Below are 24626 nucleotides of genomic sequence, written 5' to 3' on the forward strand. Positions count from 1 at the left end.
GATTGGGTGCTGTGGCCCATGTCTGTAATCCCAGCACTTTGAGAGGCCAAGGCAGGTGGATCACCTGATGTCAGGAGTTTGAGACCAGCCTGGCCAACATGGTGAAACCCCGTCTCTACTAAAAATATACAATTTAGCTGGGCCTGGTGGTGCACACCTGTAGTCACAGCTGCTCAGGAGGCTGAAGCAGGAGAATAACTTGAACCCAGGAGGCGGAGGTTGCAGGAGCCGAGATTGCGCCACTGTACTCCAGCCTGGGTGACAAAGCAAGACTCTGTCTTAAAAAAAAAAAAAAGAAAAAAAAAGAAGAGATATCACTAACCAGCCTGGGCAACCAGCATGAAACCCCCTCTCTATCTAACGAAGTGCTGTGGAAAGGAATAAGGAATATCTGTCTTTGTATACTTCCATTCTCATTGATTCATCTCCAGGATATTTTTTTAAGGTAAGTGCAGAAAAGTATACATTTACATTTATATTTATTTGAGTTTATTTGAATGTATAGTGAATATAAATATAAATTTGAATATATATAATATTCAAGTAGAGAAAGTATAGTATGTTTGTTAAAAGCATTTGTGTGTGAGTGTGCATGTGTAATCTACTTTTATTAATTAAAAAATGGAATGATAAACCATAAAATTATTTAAATGGTTATCTACTGGGGAGGGAAGGAATAGAATAGAATTAAGGAAATAAAAACTAGACTTCTTTGAATATACATTGTTTTCTAGATAAGTCTTGGGAGGCATACAAAATTAAAATATAAAAAAATCCCTATAAATAAAAAGTAACATAAAATAAATGAATTACATGTATATCCAGTCATCAATAGAATGAAAAGAGCAGCAAAAGAGAACTGTAAACACTTTACAGTAATCATATTGTGAGTGGTAACTTTATTATTTTATTTTATTTTATTTTATTTTATTTTTTTGAGACGGAGTCTCACTCTGTCGCCCAGGCTGGAGTGCAGTGGCGTAATCTTGGCTCACTGCAAGCTCTGCCTCCCAGGTTCCCGCCATTCTCCTGCCTCAGCCTCCTGAGTAGCTGGGACTATAGGCGCCTGCCTCCTCGCCTGGTTAATTTTTTGTATTTTTAGTAGAGACGGAGTTTCACCATGTTATGCAGGATGGTCTCGATCTCCTGACCTCGTGATCCGCCCACCTCGGCCTCCCAAAGTGCTGGAATTACAGGCGTAAGCCACGGAGTCCGGCCGTGGTAACTTTAATGGTATTATTCTGTGTAATGTAGAATAAAGAAAATAAGAAAATTTCTGACAATCTGTGGTGCCATCTGTGGTGTCCTTAAGAGCTAGAATTCTTAGTGAAAGAAAAAATATATATAGATGTAAGATAGAAGAGTTTGAATAACAAAGCCTATAGTTGTGAATTTGAACTAGAAATATTAGTATGAACTCATTATATATTTTATCTTAAAAAAATTCTTGACTCTATCCACTGAAAAGGGTTACAATAACCTTATGATAACTTACAATAATAACTAGCATCCTTAGTGTCCAGACAGTGGACTTGAAATTCCATTTTTCCCTAAGAGAAAGGACAACTTCACAGGGAAATGACTGGTTTTTAATTCTGAGGCAGAAAATGTACAGATTGGCCAGCTGCAGCGGCTCACGTCTGTAATCCCAGCACTTTGGGAGACCGAGACTGGTGGATCACGAAGTCAGGAGATCGAGACTATCCTGGCCAACATGGTGAAGCTCCGCCTCTACTAAAAATACAAAAATTAGCTGGGCGTGGTGGCACACACCTGTAATCCCAGCTACTTGGGAGGCTGAGGCAGAAGAATTGCTTGAACCCGGGAGGCAGAGGTTGCAGTGAGCCGAGATTGCACCATTGCACTCCAGCCTGGGTGACAGATCGAGACTCCGTCTCTAAAAAAAAAAAAAAAGAAAGAAAGAAAGAAAAAGAAAATGTACAGATTAGCCTGGAATATCTTGTTATCTTATCAAATAGGAAGGAAAATATCCAGGATTATTAAGGGCATGTCAAAAAGATCCAGGAGCCACCTCAGAGATAGTCCTTCTTGCCAAGGATGGAACAATCTGACCATCAGTAAAGATACGGTTTGAAGCCCATCAAATGTGTTTAAATTCTCATTTGTATAGTGATGATTAAACTCATGAATTCATAATGCTACTGAAACAAACCAACTGGTCGTTGTTAGAGGATGCTGGTCAACAAACTCATTAGTTGAAAGCTGGTAAATAAAGTGAAAGAAACAAGCATTAAACCTGGCTTTCCTACACATGCTATACCACTGGTTAACCACATACTATATCAGGAGAATGTGTTCTTTTGAAACTATTCCACGTTGGGCATGGTGACTTATACCTGTAATCCCAACACTTTGGGAGGCAGAGGTGGGGGGATTGCTTGAGCTCAGAGCTCCAGGCCAGCCTACACAACGTAACAAGACCCCCGTCTCTACAAAAAATGCAAAAATTAGCTGGGCATGATGGCACACAACTGTAGTCCCAGCTACTTAGGAGGCTGAGATAGGAGGATTGCTTGGGCCCAGGAGTTCCAGGTTACAGTGAGCTATGATTGTGCCTCTGCACTCTAGCCTGCGCAAGAATGAGACCCTATCTCAAAAATAAAAAAAAAAAAACCATACCATGAGGATACAATTAGAAAAACAAAAACAAAAAATACAGCTAAAGACTCAGCTTCTTCAACAGATAAATTACAAGAGAGGAAGATGGCTTGGGAAATCTATAGATTAAAAGAGATTAAGGCCAGCATGGTGACGCACACCTGTAATCCCAGCACTTTGGAAGGCCAAGGTGGCTAGATCATGTGAGGTCAGGAGTTCAAGACCAGCCTGGCCAACATGGGGAAGCTCCCATCTTTAAAAAAATACAAAAATTAGCTGGGCATGGTGGCAGGCACCTGCAGTCCCAGCTACTTGGGAGGCTGAGGCAGAAGAATTGCTGGAACCCAGGAGGCAGAGGTTGCAGTGAGCTGAGATCATACCACTGTACTCCAGCCTGGTGACAGAGCAAGACTCACTCTCAAAAAAAAGAAAAAAAGACATCACCTAGTGTGATGGTTAATTTTATGTGTCAATTTGGCTAGGCCATGATATCCAGATAGTTGGTCAAACACCAGTCTACATATTGCTTTGAAGGTATTTTTATTCTTTTTTTCTCCAACTTTATTGAGGTATAATCGACATATTAAAGTGAAATTAACATTTAAATCTGCAGTCTTTGAGTAAAGCAGATTATCCTCCATAATTTGGGTGGGCCTCCTCCAATCAGTTGAAGACCTTAAGAGAAAAGACTAAAGTCCTCCAATGAAGGGGAATTCTGTTTCCAGATTGCCTTTGGACTTGAGCTGCAACATCAAGTCTTCCCTAGGTCTCCATCCTACCAGCCTACCTTGCTAGCCCTCATAATTATATGAGTCAATTCTCTCTCTCTCTGCACACACACACACACACACACACATGCACACACTCCTTATTGATTCTGTTTCTCTGTAGAACCCTAATATACCTGGTCCCCACATGTGGGCCTTACTTGTATCTTCATCCACATAAACAAACTGCTGAAATGTAATACTGACTAAATAAGTTTTATATTTAAAAATTATTGTTAATGTATGATTGTGATAATGGTATTCTTGGATTTGCTTCCAAATAATAAGTGGCTAAAATTAGCCAGGCATGGTGGTGGGTACCTATAGTCCCAGCTACTTGGGAGGCTGAGGCAGGAGGATCATTTGAGCTCAGGAGTTCAAGGCTGCAGTGAGCTATGAGCACCCTACTGCACTCCAGTCTTGGCAACAGAGTGAGACCCTGTCTCAAAACTAATAATAATTATAATAAGTGAAGGTGGGCGCCGCCTCTCCGAAGATTGGTCATTAGTTAATTATTGTTGACGGTGAATGATTAGTATGTGGAGGTTCATTAGATTATTCTGTCTATTTGGATATGTTTGCTATTTTCTGTAATAAAATGTTCTTGAAAGTGTTTTCCGTAGTAATACATTCACCTGGTTAAAAAATAAAAATGATACAAAAAGGTACACATTGACAGATGTTACTCCCATCTCTGTGTCTCTCTCCTTTGCCATGGTGACCAATGGTCCTGATTTGCCAGGGATGCAGGACTTTTAGTGTTAAAACTGGGACAAAAGTCAGGTGTGGTGCCTGTAGTCCTAACTACTTGGGAGGCTGAGGTAGGAGGATTGTTTGAGCCTAGGAGTTCAAGGCTGCAATGAGTTATAATTGCTTCACTGCGCTCCAGCCTGGAAAATATAGTGAGACCCTGTTTCAAAGCAAACAAAACAAAACAAACAAACAAAAAAACTGAGACGGTCCAAGCCAAAACAGAATGGTTGGTCACCCTACACTTACCTCTTTAAGGAACCATTATTGTTAGATTTGTTTTTGTTTGTTTGTTTGTTTTTTGAGAGGAGTCTCACTCTGTCGCCCAGGCTGGGGTGCAGTGGCCGGATCTCAGCTCACAGCAAGCTCCGCGTCCCAGGTTTACGCCATTCTCCTGCCTCAGCCTCCTGAGTAGCTGGGACTACAGGCGCCCGCCACCTAGCCCGACTAGTTTTTTGTATTTTTTTTTTAGTAGAGACGGGGTTTCACCGTGCACCATGTTAGCCAGGATGGTCTCGATCTCCTGACCTCATGATCTGCCCGTCTCAGCCTCCCAAAGTGCTGGGATTACAGGCTTGAGCCACCGCACCCGGACTTATTGTTAGATTTTTATTTATTTATCTATTTATTTATTTATTTTTGCTCTCCTTCCAAGATTTCTTTACAAAGATAAAACAATTATATCTTTATAAAATAAATATTTAATATTATCTTTATAAAAATAAAACAAATATTGTTTTTCACATTTTCTCATAAAAAGGTCATGTTATATACATTGTTCTATACCTTATTTTTTTTTTACCTTAACAGTATACCCAAAAGATTTTCCTACATCAACACATAGAGAACTTCTTCCTACTTTTTTTTTTTGTTTTTTTTTTTGAGACTGAGTCTCGCTCTGTTGGAGTGCAGTGGTGCCATCTCACTGCAAGCTCACGCCTCCCAGGTTCACGTGATTCTCCTGCTTCAGCCTCCCAAGTAGCTGGGACTACAGGCGCCCACCACTAAGCCTGGCAAATTTTTGTATTTTTAGTAGAGATGGAGTTTCACCATGTTGGCCAGGATGGTCTCGGTTTCTTGACCTCATGATCCACCCGCCTTGGTCTCCCAAAGTGCTGGGATTACAGGCATGAGCCACCATGCCCGGCACTTCTTCCCTCTTTTTTAAGTTTCATCATATTCTATTGTGTGGATGTACCAGAGTTTACGTAGCTGCTGATGAATATATGGGTTGTTTCCAGTGTTCTGCCATTGTAAATACTGCCGCAATGTATCACCTTAAATATAGGTCGGTTCCATATGCAAGCATATCTTTAGGATACATTTCCACAGTTGGGATTCCTGGGTCAAGGGGTAAATGCTAAACAAATTTGTAATTTTGATCAGTTTGCCAAATCCCCTCCATAAAGTCTGTACCATTTTTAATTCCTACCAGTCATGTATAAGAGTATCAGTTTCCCCCATGGCTTATAAAACAAAGATATCTAATACTTAAAGTTTTCTATTTCTGATTTCTAGCAAACCATTTTAAGCTCATTATCAAAGTTTAACATGCACATTCATGTAACAAATATACGGCTTGATGAATTTTGTACAGTTGAATACATCTAGGCCAGGAAATAGACACTGCCAGCACCTCAGAAGCCCTTCTCATCACTACCACTTCTCAAAAAGGTATCATCATCCTGATTTGTAACAGCATAGATTAGCTTTACATCGTTTTGTACTTGCTATGAATGGAATCATACCGCTAGAAAAAGAAAAAAGAAAATCAATAAATGTATGAAAGAGCAAACGTGAACGTTGAGGATCAACTGCAAACTGGCTCCCGGAAAACTTTGTATGCCCGAGTACTCCATGAAACATCTTCCATACCTCTGAAGGTTACACGTGTGGCAGATGGAAGACTGCCAGCTAAAGTACAGAACGTCCATGTAGGATGATCTTCTGAAATTGACTTTTTAAAAAAATGCTTTTTATTATGAGGTGAAAAATTGTAAACATAAATTGTTACAATTTTTCCATATAAATATGCCATTCGTTAGGTTCTAGGTGCTGTGGACATAAGAAGGTAAGTAAGACACAACCTATGCCCTCGAAGATCTTAAAGTTTATTTATAAAGATATGTATTTAAGTAGTTATAGAACAAAATAGTTTGCAATTAGTTACATTAAAGCAACATTATATAGTCAAATTTTGTTTAAATAATTTTATGATCAAAGTGATAGTTTTCTCAGATACACATATGTATATATACATTAATTATCTTTATAAGGAGAGGCTTGCTAATATAACTTAAAAGTCAAAGGTTAGTTCTTTCAAGCATCAGGCATGAAGATCCTAAGGCCATAGATTATCATCTTGAAAAGTTAAAACACTGATAGAAAGAATAAAACTGTTGCTTCAGGGTATAGAACATTCAACAGGAAAAAAGAATGTGGAGAGAGGCCGGGTGCGGTCGCTCAAGTCTGTAATCCCAGCACTTTGGGAGGCCAAGACGGGCGGATCACGAGGTCAGGAGAACCAGACCATTCTGGCTAACACGGTGAAACCCCGTCTCTACTAAAAAATACAAAAACTAGCCGGGCGAGGTGGCGGGCGCCTGTAGTCCCAGCTACTCGGGAGGCTGAGGCAGGAGAATGGCGTGAACCCGGGAGGCGGAGCTTGCAGTGAGCTGAGATCCGGCCACTGCACTCCAGCCTGGGCGACAGAGCAAGACTCTGTCTCAAAAAAAAAAAAAAAAAAAAATGTGGACAGAAATTATTGAACATGTTTTAAAACCAGGAAACTTTGAAGAGCAATTTGGCTAAATCTAGTTTAAAGTTTATTTGTGAAAAGCAACAATTCCAACTCTGATACAACTCAAGTGTAGGCACAGGAGACTTGTACAAAGCTGTTCCACAACATTATTTGTAATAAGAAGCATGGACATTAGGAAAGCACATATTGTCTACTGGTACGAGAATGAATAAATAAAATGTGATATGTGGAATACTCGTACAGTTGATTACTCTACAGCAGTTAAAAATGAACGATATTAACTCACTTAAGAAATATATACATATATTGGCAGGCATAGTGGCTCACATCTATAGTCCCAGCACTTTGGGAGGCCAAGGCAGGAGGATCAGTTGAGCAAAGGAGTTTGAAAAAAAAAGTACAAAAAATTATCCAGGTGACATGGTGCACACCTGTCAGGAGGCCGAGGTGGGAGGATTGCTTGAGCCTGGAAGGAGGAGGTCACAGTGAGCAGTGATGGTGCCACTGCACTCCAGCCTGGGAGACAGAGTGAGACCCTGTCGAAAAAAAAAAAAAAAGAAGAAGAAAGAAAGAAAGAGAGAGAGAGTGAGAAAGGAAAGGAAAGGAAAGGAAAGGAAAGGAAAGGAAGAAGGAAAGAAAGAAGGAAAGAAAGATTGAGTGTTTACTTGCCAAATGCTCTTCTAGGTGCTGGGAATTCAGCAATGAGCAAGACAAAGTCCCTGCCCTCAGAGAACTTACAAATAGATCCACATACACTAGCATGGATAGAAGACAGAAACATCACAAAATAGACTGTGAATATTAAATTTGTAAATTCTTAAATTACCCACGAACAATCACACATATTATTATATATATGGGCACATAAATGTATTCTTTAATGACCTCAAACAATACATGCAGATATTATATAGGGTTGCTTTGAGGGAGGGAATGTAGGCAACAGGACTGCAAAGGTAGGTCAAAGGGAACTTCAACTTTATCTGTAACTTTTTTATTAGAAAAAAGATAAGTCAGTGTTTGATAATATTAACAGTCAAGTCTGGGTTTTGGAAACAAGCATATTTGTCTTATTATTCTCTGTGCTTTATTTATTACTTTCTCAAAATTAAAGAACATACAACAAGGGATTTCAGTATTTTACAGAACAGAAGGTGCAATTCCGCTGGGCGTGGTGGCTGGCGTCTGTAATCCCAGAACTTTGGGAGGACGAGGCCGGTGGGGGTGGGCGGATCACCTGAGGTCAGGAATTCGAGACCAGGCTGGCCAAACATAGCGAAAACCCGTCTCTACTAAAAATACAAAAATTTAGCAGGGAGTGATGATGGGCACCTGTAATCCCAGCTACTGGGAAGGCTGAGGCAGGAGAATTGCTTTAACCCAGGAGGCGGAGGTTGCAGTGACCTGAGATCACGCCACTGCACTCCAGCATGGGCAACAGAGTGAGACTCTGTCTCAAAAAAGAAAAAGAGAGAACAAAAAGTACAATTTACAGACAAGAGTCCTGGAGAAGTTAGGTTCAACCTAGAAATAGAGGGGTTGTTTATTCCCCTAAAACAAAAGAGCAGAGGAAGCAAGAGATGAAGAAAAATAGAAAATAGCATAGGAGTGGAAAGTTGAAGGAGATTGCAGATAATCTTGAACTTCTCAATAAAGCAGAAAGCAAGATCATCTTCTGAGTGCAAGGGGAAGGGGAGATCACACAGTGAGTTTCAAAAACATGAAAAAAGCTTTTAGACAACCAATGGAGGAAACTAATCAGTGAGTCTCCAAGAGATTAATAAAGGACTACCAAGCAGCAACAAGAGCCAGGGCAGGTTTGGTAGAATGAATTTGCAATGAACTGAATCAATGGTTTCATGTTTTTCTCCATCACGACTTGGTAGCCTAGGAAAAAAAAAAAGAGAGAGAGAGAAATTAATTGGTAATGGTGAACATGATTTAGGGATTGATTGGATAGGCACTTGGTGGAAATATAAGGTGATATGTTCTAGAGTGATAGTTAAAGCATCTTTTAAAGTTCTCAACTTGAGAGACTGGATAGAAAAAAAAATGGAGCTGGAAAAAGCTGTGGCTGTCTCGGACTAAGGGTTGGCAAAGGCACGACATGTATGTTAACTATTCTGTCTACAGGCCAGGCCACAGATAGAAATCACTAATAGATCTTGGTACCCTTTCTTACCAACTCAGTACTCCAGGAACTTAGTACCAGTAGATTAGAGAGGACAGACAATTAAAACGTACCAGACACACCTGTACCTACAGGGGGCTCCTCCAAGGCAGTAAACATGTCATATTAATCTCTGAATCCCCAAGTGTCCCATCTGCCACATACTAAGCTCTCATTCAATAAATGATTGTGGAAAGCAAGAAGAAAATTGTGGGGAGGAAGCGGGGAAGAGAATAGTCTGTGATGAAAAAAAAGTAAGACTAGGTTCAGAAAGGGGAGGAGCACAAAGCTGATATCTTCGAGATAGAACTAAAAACAGTTATAGGTTTGCCTCTTCTAATGAATGAAAAAAATATTAAACAGGTTGTTAAACCATAACTCTAAATTTTCTTCTATTAAATTTTCTCTTTCCTTTCTTGGAAAGAGTTTTTTTTAGTAACTTAGCCTATAAAAGGCTAACTTTAACTTCAGGCAGAGTAGTCTAATATAAAAGTTTTAGCATCTAAACATTTAAAAACCAAGAGTTCACTAATGTTTTGTTTATATCATATGGATGTTCTGAGGAATAAATACCTTCTGTCACACTGTTATAGAACTGTATAGAACTGTAATATTTTTTTTTTTTTTTTTTTTTTTTTTTTTGAGACGGAGTCTCGCTCTGTCGCCCAGGCTGGAGTGCAGTGGCCGGATCTCAGCTCACTGCAAGCTCCGCCTCCTGGGTTTACGCCATTCTCCTGCCTCAGCCTCCCGAGTAGCTGGGACTACAGGCACCCGCCATCTTGCCCGGCTAGTTTTTTGTATTTTTTAGTAGAGACGGGGTTTCACCGTGTTCGCCAGGATGGTCTCGATCTCCTGACCTCGTGATCCGCCCGTCTCGGCCTCCCAAAGTGCTGGGATTACAGGCTTGAGCCACCGCGCCTGGCCAGTTTTTTGTATTTTTTAGTAGAGACGGGGTTTCACAGTGTTAGCCAGGATGGTCTCGATCTCCTGACCTCGTGATCCGCCCGTCTCGGCCTCCCAAAGTGCTGGGATTACAGGCTTGAGCCACCGCGCCCGGCCAGACTGTAATATTTTCAATTGACAAAAGTATGGGATTTTTGTGTTGATGATTTTTTCCATAAGAAGCATGAAAAATTTTGGCTAAAGTCTGATATAATATAGAATGCAGGGAAAATATTTCTGGTTTTCTGATCCTTAAAGAGAAAATTTAAGATACTTAGTTGTTTGAATTTTTCAGCCATTGATAACTGTAATGGATTATGAATGCAAATGTTTTTAGTAATGCTGTCTTAACATTTACCTGAAAATAAAATTAACTACTTTTCTCTGCATGACTCAAAAATTTGTCTTACATGGTTGCTCTCTAACTGGTATTTTTAATGGAAAGATTGGATATTTTCCTTCGTTCATCTTCTGAACTGCCTCTGATGAGCTCATCATGAGGCAAAACATGCCAAGCCTTCTTATCAGCCACATCAACCGTGATGAGGCCAGCGAGGCTTTGTTAACAGATATTAGCTGCAGATAGCAGAATACAAACAAGACTTGAGTATGGAGGTACAGCCTTAGGAAATATGTGTAAAGTACTTAAAATAAAGGTATCTTCCAGCCAGCCACAGTGGCTCACGCCTGTAATCCCAGTACTTTGGAAGGCAGAGGCAGGTGGATCACCTGAGGTCAGGAGTTCGAGACCTGCCTGGCCAACACTGTGAAAGCCCCATCTCTACTAAAAATACAAAATGAGCCAGGCATGGTGGTGCATGCCTGTAATCCCAGCTACTCGGGAGGCTGAGACAGGAGAATTGCTTGAACCCGGGAGGCAGAGGTTGCAGTCAACCGAGATCGTGCCATTTGTACTCTAGCTTGGGTAACAAGAGCAAAACTCTGTCTCTAAAGTCAAATAAAATAAAGGAGGCTGGGGGTGGTGGCTCATGCCTGTAATCCCAGCACTTTGAGAGGCTGAGGTGAGTGGATCACTTGAGGTCAGGAGGTCAGGAGACCAGCCTGATCAGCATGCTGAAACCCCATCTCTACCAAAAATACAAAATTAGCTGGGTATGGTGGCACATGCCTGTAATCCCAGGTACTTGGGAGGCTCAGGCAAGAGAATTGCTTGAACCAGAGAGGCAGAGGTGCAGTGAGCCGAGATTGTGCCATTGCACTCCAGTCTGGGCAACAAGAGTGAAATTCTGTCTCAGAAAGAAGGAAAGAAGGAAAGAAAGAAGAAAGAAAGAAAGAAAGAAAGAAAGAAAAGGAAAGAGAGAAGGAGAGAAGGAGAAAGGAAGGAAGATACCTTCCCTTTATGATACATATATAACGGAATATTATTCAGCCTTAAAAGGGAAGGCAATACTGAAAACATAGATAAACCCTTATGACACTATGCAAGTGAAATAAACTAGGCACAAAAGGCCACATATTGTACGATTCCTGTTTTACCTGGTACTTCCCTAAGGAGGTGGGGAAAATGGAGAGTTATTGTTTAACGGGTACAAATATTAGTTGGGGAAGATGAAAAAGTTCTGAAGATGGATGGTGATGATGCTTGCACAGCAATGTGACTGTACGAGTACCACTGAATTGTATACCTAAAAATGATTAAAATGGTAAATTTTATGTTCTATATATTTTATCTCAATAAAAAGATAAAATAAAGGAACTTGCAACTATATTTTCATGAGCAAAGGAAACTGTGACTGATTCTGACTCACTAGAATATAAAGTAAGTAGAAGACTTATTTCCCCTCTGAAAATGTTGCAACCCTAAAGTAAATACACTTACATTACCATGTTGGCACCAAATTCATTTTATTAAAAAAAAAAAATTGGATAGGACATGTAACAAAGAAATGGCATTTGATTGTGAGATAAAAAGAAAAAATTATAAAGTGTATCCCACATCGTCAAAAATATATCACCTTGTGGCCTCCAAAGCTTTACTGGAATTAGATTAGAATTAGATTAGAGCTATATTACTTTGGTGGGAGATGGTGTGTGTAGTTTCTTTTCTTAAAAACAACCTGAAATGTTCATTTTGGTTACTAGGAAAAACGAAAAGTAGAAACACTGAAGAGGGTGACTTGAAAATGTGAAGATTGCTAAAATATGCTAGTATAACTAACACATGCAGGGCAAGGTAGAAAAGTAAATTATATTAATGTACTTGTGTTACCAAACTGCTTTCTTGGCCTAAAATTATACAGCATGTAAAAAGATTCCCAATAATGTCAATGACTATGTAGGAAATTGATAACTACTCAACCTCCTACTCCACTCTCCACCCCCACAAAAAATAAAATAAAATCTGAGCCACTGAGCTGCGCAGCACTGTCAGTGGCTTTGTTACCCTGAGAAGTGCAGAGGGTCGGTGGAAATTACCCTGTAATGAGCAATCCATCTGGCTGCACCTAAAAATGGAATAGAAATGCCACCCTTGACTTTTCCATGGTAGTAAATTAAAGCCTAACGTATAGTTCTAATTGCTAACATTTTCTCTCTAATTATGGTTCAGTTTGGCTAGGATTTCCGACAATCCCCTTGTTCTCCTAAAGCAAACACCAGAGAATGTTCTAACCCCACTGGTGGCATTTATTAATAACCCCCTTGACAGATGAAAAAAATCATTATTCTATATAAGACAGGAAAAGATTTTCCAAGTAAAAGCGAATTGATTTTTTTTAAAAAACCCATTCAGACGCTATACAGGAATTAATTTTATAAAGAGGAAAAGAATACAATAGTGTCAAATAAAAACAGACTCATACATAGTGTCATGCAGCCTGGGCACTGTTTGGGGTGCCAGCTAGAAAAAGAAAAACAAAACCTGATAAATGTATAAAAAAATCCATGCATACTTATTTACTGGGATGAAGAAACAAGGAAAAGAGAGCTCTCTTGTGAAGGATTCTTACTTTGTGCCTCCATGAAAGAGATAGGATATGATAAGTTAGTTTCGATGATGGGCAAATACAAACACATATGAAAAAACACTGTTGGGAATGCTTCCACAGTCTTCTGTTTAATCTCTTTCATTCTTACTTTTTAAAAGGCATTATTCTTTTAAACAAATGTACAAATACATGCTAAATACAAATCAGTATTTACCTATAGGTCTAACTCTCATCAAACAGTATACAGCTTCCTGAATGACAATTAATAACTTGGAAAAAAGTAAGATTTCTGATATGCTAAGAAGAGGCATGATAGAAAAAAAAAAATACACTGTTAAAAAAAAAAAAAGGTTTCTGAAAACAACACTCCAAACTACCTAGTATAATACTGAAATACAACTTTATAAAGCAAAGCAGTTGTGGACTCAAGGTGGAGGGAGCGGACATACTGGGGAGCAGTGAGAACCGTCCGTACAAATAATGAGGCACTGTCTTCAGAAAGTGGATAATCAATATTAAAACAATCTTAAAAACAATCTGCTTTTGCCGAGTATGATGGTTCACGCCTGTAATCCCACCACTTTGGGAGGCCGAGGCTGGTGGATCACATGAGGCCAGGAGTTCAAGAGCAGCCTGGCCAACATGGCAAAACCTCGTCTCTACTAAAAATACAAAAATCAGCTGGGTATGGTGGCTCATGCCTGTAGTCTCAGCTACTTGGGAGGCTGAGGCACGAGAATCACTTGAACCCAGGAGGCAGAGGTTGGAGTGAGCCCAGATTGCGCCACTGCACTCCAGCCTGGGCAACAGAGTGAGACTCTGTCTCAAAAAAAAAAAAATCTGCTTTTTGGTATCATACCCAGGTGCTGATCATTCTAAACAATGTAAGGAATAAAATAATACTCTCCACAAAAAGAGTTTGTCTAAGTTCTAAACAATATTTGTGGTTACTGTTAAGTTTTAGTAATATAGTTGTACACTTCAATTACATTATTAAGTTTTAATAATGTAGTGGACAAATTCCCCCCAGGTGTGAGTCTGTGAAATCAAAAGTTTGCACATTTTTATTTCTTAGGCTTTATAAACACTGCATTCTACATGAAAGTTCAGAAAACTGTCAGGCACATTGTCCCCAACATATATGGACTCAGCTACACATGTTCATTTTGAGAGTCAGTTTATAAGAATTGAGAGCCATTGAGTTTGCTTTGGGTAGTTAGTCTTTCAACTCAGTGATACTAACTATATATTCTTGCATATAAACAATAGATTTTAAATGAACAGTAGGAGTACAATGATTGTGGCATTTGTCTGTTTTTTGTTAGCTATAACAACACTATAGACTGGGTAATTTATAAAGAAAAGGAATTTATTTATTACAGTTCTACAGGCTGGGAAGCCCAATAACGAAGTGCTAGCATCTGGTGAGGGCCTTTTTTGCTGCATCATAATATAGCTGAAGGCTGTGGCAAGAGGTCAAGAGCTTGCCAGCTCAGCTCTCTCTTTCTCTTCTTATAAAGCCACCAGTCCCACCATGGGGGCCCCACCCTGATGATCTTATCTGACCCTAATAACCTTCCAAAGGCCTTACCTCCAAATACCATCAACATATGAATTTGAGGATTAAGTTTCCAACACATCAATTTTGGGAAACACATTTAAACCACAGCATTCAGCCCTTGGCCCCTGCCTTTCTTGCATGCAGAATACATTTATTCCATTCCAATATCCCCAAAATCTTAAATCATTCCAGCACCACTTCAAAAGTCCAAAGTTCAGAGTCTCATTTTAACCAGATATGGGTAAGACTCAAGGCACAATTCATCCCATGCAAATTTCCTCCAGCTATGAGCCTGTGAAATCAAAACAAGATATCTACTTCCAAAATACAATGGTGGGACAGGCATAGGCTAGACATTCCCATTCCAAAAGGGAGAAAGAGGAAAGAAAATAAGGGGTAACTGGTCTCAAGTAATTCTGAAACTCAAAAGGAAAAACAACTTTAAACCTTAAAGCTTTCATTCCATATACCACCTCCTAGAAACACTGCGGGATTAGACTTTCAGATCCTCGGCAGTACCACCCCTATGGCTTTGCTGGACTCTGCTCAAGCAGCTGTTTTCACATATTGAAGTCTCATGGAATCCTTCCAGCCTGGCATTGCACACTGGTAGTTGTAGTCTGAGGTTTTAGGGGTGATGCTGCCCCTGCAGCTCCACTAGGTATTGCTGTAGTGGGGGCATTCTGTGGTGACTCCGCTCCTGTGGCAAGTCTCTGCCTGTGTCCCCAGGCTATTGATGCCATCCTTTAAAATCCTTTAAAAAAAAGTGGAGGAAGCCATGCCTCCACAGCTCTTGTATTCTGTGTACCTACAGAATTAGCACCAGGTGGATACCATCAAGGTTTACAACTGTACCTTCAGGAGTGGCTGGTGCAGTCACACTTGGAGCCATTTGAGCTTCAGCTGAGGTGGCCGAGAAGCACTGCACTGGAATGCAGATAGCAGAGACTGGAAGTAGCACCGGGAAGTAACTTGTCCCCTGAAACCATTTTGTTCCCCCAGAGCTCCAGGACTGTGATGGGAGGGACAGCCTGAAAGATCTCTGAGATACTTTCAGGTTCTTCTCCCATTAGCCTAACGAAGAGCCTCTGGTTCCATTCTGCCCATACTCATCTTCTCAAGCAGTTGCTTGGTCACACTCTTGTATTTCTCTGCTGAAAATACTCTTATTCTTTACTGCATGGCCAGGCTTCAGATTTTCCAAATCTTTCCACTCTGCTTTCCTTTTAATTATAAGTTCTGTCTTTAAATAATCTCTTCTCTCGATGGGGCACGGTGGTTCATGCCTGTAATCTCAGCACTTTGGGAGACCAAGGCGGGTAGATCACTTGAGGTCAGGAGTCTGAGACCAACGTGATTAACATGGCAAAACCCCATCTCTACTAAAAATACAAATATTAGTCAGACGTGGTGGTGCACGACTGTAATCCCAGCTACTCAGGAGGCTGAGGGAGAAAATTGCTTGAATGCGGGACGTGGAGGTTGCAGTGAGCAAACCTGCACTCCAGCCTGGGCAACAGAGTGAGACTCCGTTTCAAAAAAATAATAATAATATACATATTCTCTCCTATTTCACTATAAGCAGTTAAAAGTAGCTATGCAGCAACTGGAATACTTTGCTGCTTAGTTTTTCTGCTAAATATTCTAATTTGTCACTCTCAAGTTCTGCATTCCATAAAGCATAGACATATGTCAGCCAAGTTCTTCACTACTTTATAATAGTCTTTGCTACAGTTTCCAATACCTTGTTCTTTAGTTCCATCTGAGACCTTTACTATCTGTCAACATTCTGGCCATGACCACTCAAGTAATCTCTAAGACGTTCCAGACTTTCCCTAGTTTTCTATTCTTCTGAGCCATCAGCAGAGTCACCCTTAATGCTCCATTCATGGCAATACAGGCTTATTTTTAGCCTGCTCCTCCAAATTCTTCCAGCCTCTACTAGTTACCCAATTCCAAAGCTGCTTCCACAGTTCAGATATTTGTTATAGTAACAACCCCACTTCTGGTACCAAGATTCTGCCTTAGTTCATTTTCTGTTGTTATAACAGCATACCACAGATTGGGTGACTTATAAAAAAAAATTTTATTTCTTACAGTTGTGGAGGCTAGGAAGTCCAATGTCAAGTTGCTGGCATCTGTGAGGTCCTGTTTGCTGCATGTACAGAGGATATCATACGTCAAGAGGGCAACAGCAGGCCAGCTTAGCTCTCTTTGTCTTCTTATAAAGCCACCATACTATCAAGGGGCCCCAACCTCAATAACCTTACCTAACCCTAATTAGCTCTTAAAGATCCCACCTTCAAATTCCATCAACATATGACTTTCGGGATTAATTTCTCAACACATGAAATTTGGGAAAAACATTCAAACCATAACAGTTATAAAGACAAAGAAACAGAGTTGAAGGCACTTAATCCTGTCATCCTGAGTGCTCACGTGGAATTTTTATTTATAGTTAATTTTTTTCAACTGCAGATTTAAGAGCCATTAGAATTGATTCTGAGGGAATAAAGACATGGGATTTATTGTAAAATGGGATTTTTATGAATTTCTACCAAAATTATGTTTAAAACTTTTCCTATTGTTATATTTTGTTTCATATAAAAGAAATATTTCAAAACTAAAGTTAATTAAAATTATTCTTGGCCAGGCGCGGTGGCTCAAGCCTGTAATCCCAGCACTTTGGGAGGCCGAGACGGGCGGATCACGAGGTCAGGAGATCGAGACCATCCTGGCTAACACGGTGAAACCCCGTCTCTACTAAAAAATACAAAAACTAGCCGGGCGAGGTGGCGGGTGCCTGTAGTCCCAGCTACTCGGGAGGCTGAGGCAGGAGAATGGCGTGAACCTGGGAGGCGGAGCTTGCAGTGAGCTGAGATCCGGCCACTGCACTCCAGCCTGGGCGACAGAGTGAGACTCCGTCTCAAAAAAAAAAATAAAAAAAATAATAAAAATTATTCTTAATATTTTAATTTTTAGAACTTTTTTTTGAGACAGGGACTTTCTGTGTTGCCCAGGCTAGTCTTAAACTTCTAGGCTCAAGTGATCCTCCTGTCTCAGCCTCCTAAAGTGCTAGGATTACAGGCATGAGCCACTGTACCTGGCCAAAAGTGTTCTTAAATTAACAAAGGGAAAAGATAAGTGTGACTATATTATCTATTGAATATAAATGTGTAAAGATCAGTTTTTACAAAGTCACTGACAAACTTGCAGAAATTATAGCTCAAAGTGAAAAGCAGAAATTATAATATTATTTATTACTGCAACAGACTGATATGTAGATATAATATTTTTCCCTTTTCTCAAAAAAATGCATTACTATACTTAAAGACTTAATTCATTTTTTCCATTTTTTGTACTATGATCTCTATTTATTTAGAATTCTTTATTTTTCCTTTACCTGAACAATTATAAATTTAAAGTTCAGCAAAAGAAAATATTCATGGTTTACATTTCTTTTTTAGACAATATTATTATTGGTTTCATTTTATGAATTTTACAGAAAATAATTTTGTGGTATAAGACGAAGTGTGAAAAAATGATCTGCCCAAGGTTTCAAATGCCCTAGGTGTCTACAGGAGCAAAGAAAATAAATTATATTACCTTACATGATAGGAGGAGATGGATATAATTCAAATACTCTAGCTAATGGTTTTGGTTTTTTATTTTATTTTATTTTATTTTGAGACGGAGTCTCGCTCTGTCGCCCAGGCTGGAGTGCAGTGGCGAGATCTCGGCTCACTGCAAGCTCCGCCTCCCGGGTTCACGCCATTCTCCTGCCTCAGCCTCCCAGGTAGCTGGGACTACAGGAGCCTGCCACCTTGCCCAGCTAATTTTTTGTATTTTTAGTAGAGAAAGGGTTTCATCATGTTAGCCAGGATTGTCTCAATCTCCTGACCTCGTGATCCGCCCACTCCCAAAGTGCTGGGATTACAGGCGTGAGCCACCACGCCCAGCCTCTAGCTAATGGTTTTCTAATAGATTTCCAATTCTTATAAAATAATAATTAAAAACAAATATCAAGTAAAACTAGATTTGTGTACAACTAAATCTTTGATGAAAAGATCACTCAATGACTCAAAATCATTGTGACTGATCAATTATAACATCAATTATCATTGTACTATATATATGTAGAAACACTAATTAGTGAAATCCTAGGTAACAAAATGTTATGTAACAGAACATTAATAAGTTAAAACAAGTGCTTATGGTGAATACTATTTAATTCACACTTCTATTTCTTAAATAATATAAAAGTCATCTGATGTTTACTGTGTTCAATCTCAAGTAAAATTTTCATAGCCCTAAAATACAATTTCAAATTTACTTTTCTGGTAAAAAAAAAAAAAAAAAAAAAAAGAGTTGTCACGTATTTCATTGTTGTCGTTGAGATTTACCTGTTTTGATGAACTAAATAATAATTGTAAGACTTAGTTTCTCCAAATTAGCTGATTAAATTAGTTCTTCGTTACTCAACTCTGTTGATTCCTGGCACCAGGAATACTTCTAATATACGCACAGGTAAGTCTATGAGGAAAAATAACTGCAACATGAAATTACAGGCTGTATGATGAAAATAAATCAGTGCTCCATCATTCAGATCTCTTTGAATTTACTTTTCAGTTGTTGCTGAAAACTAGTTGCTGCTGGTCAAGGCTGAGTTGTGGACCTTGGTTAGGTTTTCACAAGAAGGGCTTCTATTTTCCACCCCAATAGCTTTAGGCACAAATAGGCACCTACAGGTTCATTTGGGCATCAATGGAGTGGCATACAGCTCAATATTCATGCTGAAGCTCCCTTAGCTACACAAATCTGACATCCTGTCAACACATTGACCCAAATTTGTATATGCAAAGGTTTGCCTTAGCAACCTTGGCAGCTAGGAGATCTCAGAAAGGAAGCCCACCCTTTGGGGGAGGTGATGCTTCCTTAAAATCCAGTTTTTATCAAATTTCTCACTTAAAGAGATACTCATTGCCTTTCATCAAGAAGTAAAATTGTGAATGAATTACAACTCACGGATTTCCATAAATTGTACCGTGTAGTTTTCACCACAACTTTTGCTGGCTGTGAAGAAGAAAACAGCCCAAAGCCTAAATAATCACTCAGCAATTAGTAGCTGAGTAGGCAAATATGCCAGCCCCAAACTAAGCATTGCAGCTCTAGGAAAAAGCCTGAGGCAGGTACTGCCGAACACAGGTTACTTCGAATAAACATACACACCTAGCTGGCAAGATTACAAGTGTGTATGTGTAAAAACTGAAACTATCATTAAGAAGCTAATTACGACAAATTCCAAGTGAGTAGTATGGAAAGTAAATGCCACACATGTTCTAAAAAAGAGAAATCTGTGTATGTTGAAGAAGCAGGCAGCAGATCAGCATGTGCTAAGGTGAGTCTTGGATTAATCTGAACATCAAATTGGCCAGTAACATGCTTATAAACTTTAAAAGCTTTATGAAAAGTAAAACTTTTGAATAGACAATAGGAATACTTCTTTATTATGTCAAAGTATAACACCTTTCTATTAATGATAATATTTCTATATTAAATCAAATTCAGTTTCTGATCCCTAAAGATTCCCAAGTCATTTTTAGCTATGTTTTGGATCTCCTATTATAAGGCTAATTATTCTTCATATTATGAACAGTTACTCTACCATCTTACCCTGACATAAAGTGACAATCTTCCCTTCTCGCTTTCCACAAGTGGAGAATACCTCTTCATCCCTTACCCTGAAGAGAAGGTTGACATATTCTTTAATCTACTTACTCCTCATCAAACCCTTCTCACCTTTATCCCACAACTCATACTAGTAAAGTCTGTGCCCGCCTTGATTGACACCCCTTCTCCTGTTGTCACTACCATCAGCCATTCTCCAGCACATTGATTCAGATTTCTCTCCATCCTATCTCCTGCCATTCCTCAGTGCAGCCTCTAGATCAGGAGTCCCCAACTCCCAGGCCACGGACCATGGCCTGTTAGGAACTGGGCCGCACCAGGAGGTGAGTGGAAGGTGAGTGGCAGGTGAGTGAGCCTTATGGCCTTAGCTCCACCTCCTGTCAGATCAGTGGCATTAGATTCTCGCAGGAGTGTGAACCCTATTGTAAACTGCGCATGCCAGGGATCTAGGCTGTGTACTCCTTATAAGAATCTAGGCCGGGCGCGGTGGCTCAAGCCTGTAATCCCAGCACTTTGGGAGGCCGAGACAGGCGGATCACGAGGTCAGGAGATCAAGACCATCCTGGCTAACACAGTGAAACCCCGTCTCTACTAAAAAATACAAAAAACTAGCCGGGCGAGGTGGCGGGTGCCCATAGTCCCAGCTACTCAGGAGGCTGAGGCAGGAGGATGGCGTGAACCCGAAAAGCGGAGCTTGCAGTGAGCTGTGATGCAGCCACTGCACTCCAGTTTGGGCGACAGAGCGAGACTCCGTCTCAAAAAAAAAAAAAAAAAAGAATCTAAAGCCTGATGATCTGAGGTGGAACAGTTTCATCCTGAAACCATTGCTCCCAACCCACCCCCATACATGGAAAAATTGTCTTCTACCAAACCAGTCCCTGGTGCCAAAAAGGTTGGGAACCACTGCTCTAGATTGTATCTCCTGCCGTTCCTGTGTAGCCTCTAGATCTGTTCAGCCTCTGTAACTTTTACTGCTACTCCACTGTTTTCTTTTTTCTTTTCTTCCCCCCCGCCCCCCACTTTTTTTTTTTCGGAGATAGCATCTTGCTCTGTTGCCCAGGCTGGAGTGTGGTGGTGCGATCTCGGCTCACTGCAGCCTAGATCTCCCCAGTCTCAAGAGATCCTCCCACCTCAGCCTCCCGAGTAGCCAGGACTACAGGAAAACACTGCTACATCTGGGTAATTTTTGTATTCTTTGTAGAGATGGGGTATCACCATGTTGCCCAGGCTGGTGTTGAACTCCTGCGCTAAAGCAAGCAGCGCACCTCAGCCTCCCAAAGTGCTGACATTACAGATGTGAGCCACTTCACCCAGACTGTTTTCTTTACAGTCATGCCATGAATCTTAATTGTCAGAATCATCTTTATAATATATTTTAATTTGTCAAAAGAAAAAACACTTTGGAGACCTCTGCCATCACCTGTTGTAGGACTAAGTATCTAAGAGGAGAGAAGGAGATAAGTTATTGTACCAATGGCAAGTAAATGTCTTTCAACATATAAAACAAACGCCTCCTGAATAAGTGATTGTGCAGTGTTTGTGAAAGTTACCAGTGAAAATTTTGTTACTGTCATATCCTTCCAAAGTCAAAGATGCTTGGGGACTGTCCCCCCAAATTTTGAACTCATGGGCCAGGCATGATTGGTCACACATGTAATCCCAGTACCTTGGGAGACTGAAGTAGGCAGATCCTTTGAGGCCAGGAGTTCAAGACCAACCTGGGCAAGACAGTGAGACCCTATTTCTACAAAAAGAAATTTTAAAAATTAGCCAGGTGTGGTGGTGTGTGCCTGTGGTCCTAGAAACTGGGGAGACTGAGGTGGTAGGATGACTTGAGACTGACAGGTCAAGGTTGCGGTGATCCGTGATCATGTCACTGCACTCCAACCTGGATGACAGAATGAGACCCTGTCTCAAAAATAAATAAATTAATTTTAAAAATAGAGCTGGTGTAATTTTTTATTAGTAATGACTTAGTAACTACTAAAATACAATTAGTGAATATTAAAACGGAATTCTTTATTAGTAACTACCAAACGCAGTTGTTTTATTAGAGACTTCTGAAATAGAATTTCTTTTCATATGTCTAAAACCATAAATGTGGGTCTCTGGCCATATTTAAACTGTTGCATGGTAGATGCCAGGAGCTGGGGGTAGGGGAAAGATGGAGGTTGGACTGAGAAGATTTGAGTTTAATTCCCAAGTCTGCCACTTAATGGCACTGTGACTTTTGACAAATAACTTCATCTCTCAGTTTTCCCATCTGTAAAGTAGGGAAAACTATAACATTAGCTTAGGTCACTGAATGTTATTAAAAGAGAAAACAGATGTGAAAATAGTTTATACATTTTAGAAGCACATAGCAAATGCTAATTGCTGTTATTTCTTTTCTTTCCTTTTTCTCTTTTTCTTTTTCTTTTTCTTTTTTTTTTTTTTTTTTGAGATGGAGTTTTGCTCTTGTCACCCAGGTTGGAGTGCAATGGCACCACCTCGGCTCACTGCAACCTCCACCTCCTGGGTTCAAACAATTCTCCTTCCTCAGCCTCCAGAGTAGCTGGAATTACAGGCACCCCCCCACCATGCCCAGCTAAATTTCATAGTTTTAGTAGAGAGGTGGTTTTGCCATGTTGCCCAGGCTGGTCTCGAACTCCTGACCTCAGGGTGACCTGTCCACTTCAGCAACCCAAAGTGCTGGGATTATAGGCATGAGCCACCATGCCCAGCCAAATTGTTGTTATTTCACAATATTGTACTGACAAATTTAATACCGTGGCTAAGGCTGTGGGCTCAAAGTCAGACTGCTTGGATTTAATTCTTACTTTCCTTCCCCAGTTACTAGATACGTGACCTTGGAGGTCCTTTAATTTCTCTAAGACTCAGTCTCCTTACTAAAAAGGTATAGTACCTATTGAGTAGGATGTACTGAAACTCAAATGAGATAAGGAAAACAAAGCATTTCTAGCACTATCTGGAAAATTGCAAAATACAGAGTCATGCATCACGTAACAACGTTTTGGTCAATGACAGACCACAGTATAGTTCCATAAGATTATGATGGAGCTGAAAAATTCCAATCACTCAGCGATGTCTTAGTCGTCATAATGTCATAGTGCAACACACTACTTACATATTTGTGGAGATGCTGGTGTAAACAAAGCTACTGCACTACTAGTTGTGTAAAAGTACAGCATGTACAATTATGTATGTGCATAACATTTGATAATGATAATAAATGACCATGATACCAGATTACATATTTACTATATAAATACTATGTACTATTATTTTTATTGTTATTTTAGAGTGTAATCCTTCTACTTAAAAAAAGAAAATTCAACTATAAGACAGCCTCAGACAGGTCCTTCAGGAGGGATTCCAGAAGAAGGCATTGTTATCATAGGAGATGACAGCTCCATGCGTGTTACTGTCCCTGAAGACTTTCCAGTGGGACAGGATATGGAGGTGGAAGACAGTGATATTGATGATCCTGACCTTGTGTTGGCCTAGGCTTAAGTGTGTGTTTGTGTCTTAGTTTTTTTTTTTTTTTTTGAGACGGAGTCTTGCTCTGTCACCCAGGCTGGAGTGCAGTGGCCGGATCTCAGCTCATTGCAAGCTCCGCCTCTGGGGTTTACGCCATTCTCCTGCCTCAGCCTCCCAAGTAGCTGGGACTACAGGCGCCCGCCATCTCGCCGGGCTAGTTTTTTGTATTTTTTAGTAGAGACAGGGTTTCACCTTGTTAGCCAGGATGGTCTCCATCTCCTGACCTTGTGATCCGCCCGTCTCGGCCTCCCAAAGTGCTGGGATTACAGGCTTGAGCCACCGTGCCTGGCCATGTGTCTTAGTTTTTAACAAAAATGTTTATAAAGAAAAAAAAAAAACTAAAAATTTAAACATAGAAAAACACTTACAGAATAAGGATACAAAGAAATATTTTTGTACAGTGAGTGCTACAATGTTTGTGTTTTAAGTGTTAGTACAAGAGTCAAAAAGTTAAAAACATTTAAGTTTAAAAAGTGAAAAAGTTAGGCCGGGCACGGTGGCTCAAGCCTGTAATCCCAGCACTTTGGGAGGCTGAGGCGGGTGGATCACGAGGTCAGGAAATCGAGACCATCCTGGCTAACATGGTGAAACCCCGTCTCTACTAAAAATTCAAAAAACAAAACAAAACAAAAAGTGAAAATGTTACAGAAAGCTAAGGTCAATTTATTATCAAAGAAAGAAAAAAATTTTTTTTTTTTTTTTAGACAGAGTCTCGCTCTGTCGCCCAGGCTGGAGTGCAGTGGCCGGATCTCAGCTCACTGCAAGCTCCACCTCCCGGGTTTACGCCATTCTCCTGCCTCAGCCTCCGGAGTAGCTGGGACCACAGGCGCCCACCACCTCGCCTGGCTATTTTTTTTTTTTGTACTTTTTAGTAGAGGCG

The 24626-nt window shown here is 40.2% G+C and overlaps 1 protein-coding gene across 1 annotated transcript in view; it reads right to left on the reverse strand.

The window, feature by feature from the left end:
• Positions 1 to 17752: 17752 nt before the first annotated feature.
• LOC117071020 overlaps positions 17753 to 24626 on the reverse strand; it is a 121403-nt gene continuing 114529 nt past the window's right edge. Inside the window, exons 4-5 of the mRNA XM_033190830.1 lie at positions 18479 to 19051; positions 17753 to 18160 (exon numbers count right to left, since the gene is read on the reverse strand). Coding sequence (XP_033046721.1) covers positions 19031 to 19051 — 21 coding nt within the window. The 3' untranslated portion in view covers positions 17753 to 18160; positions 18479 to 19030. The remainder of the gene's footprint in view (positions 18161 to 18478; positions 19052 to 24626) is intronic.

Source organism: Trachypithecus francoisi, unplaced genomic scaffold (genome assembly GCF_009764315.1).
Source record: "Trachypithecus francoisi isolate TF-2019V2 unplaced genomic scaffold, Tfra_2.0 Lachesis_group3, whole genome shotgun sequence".
Classification (NCBI taxonomy): Eukaryota; Metazoa; Chordata; class Mammalia; order Primates; family Cercopithecidae; genus Trachypithecus; species Trachypithecus francoisi.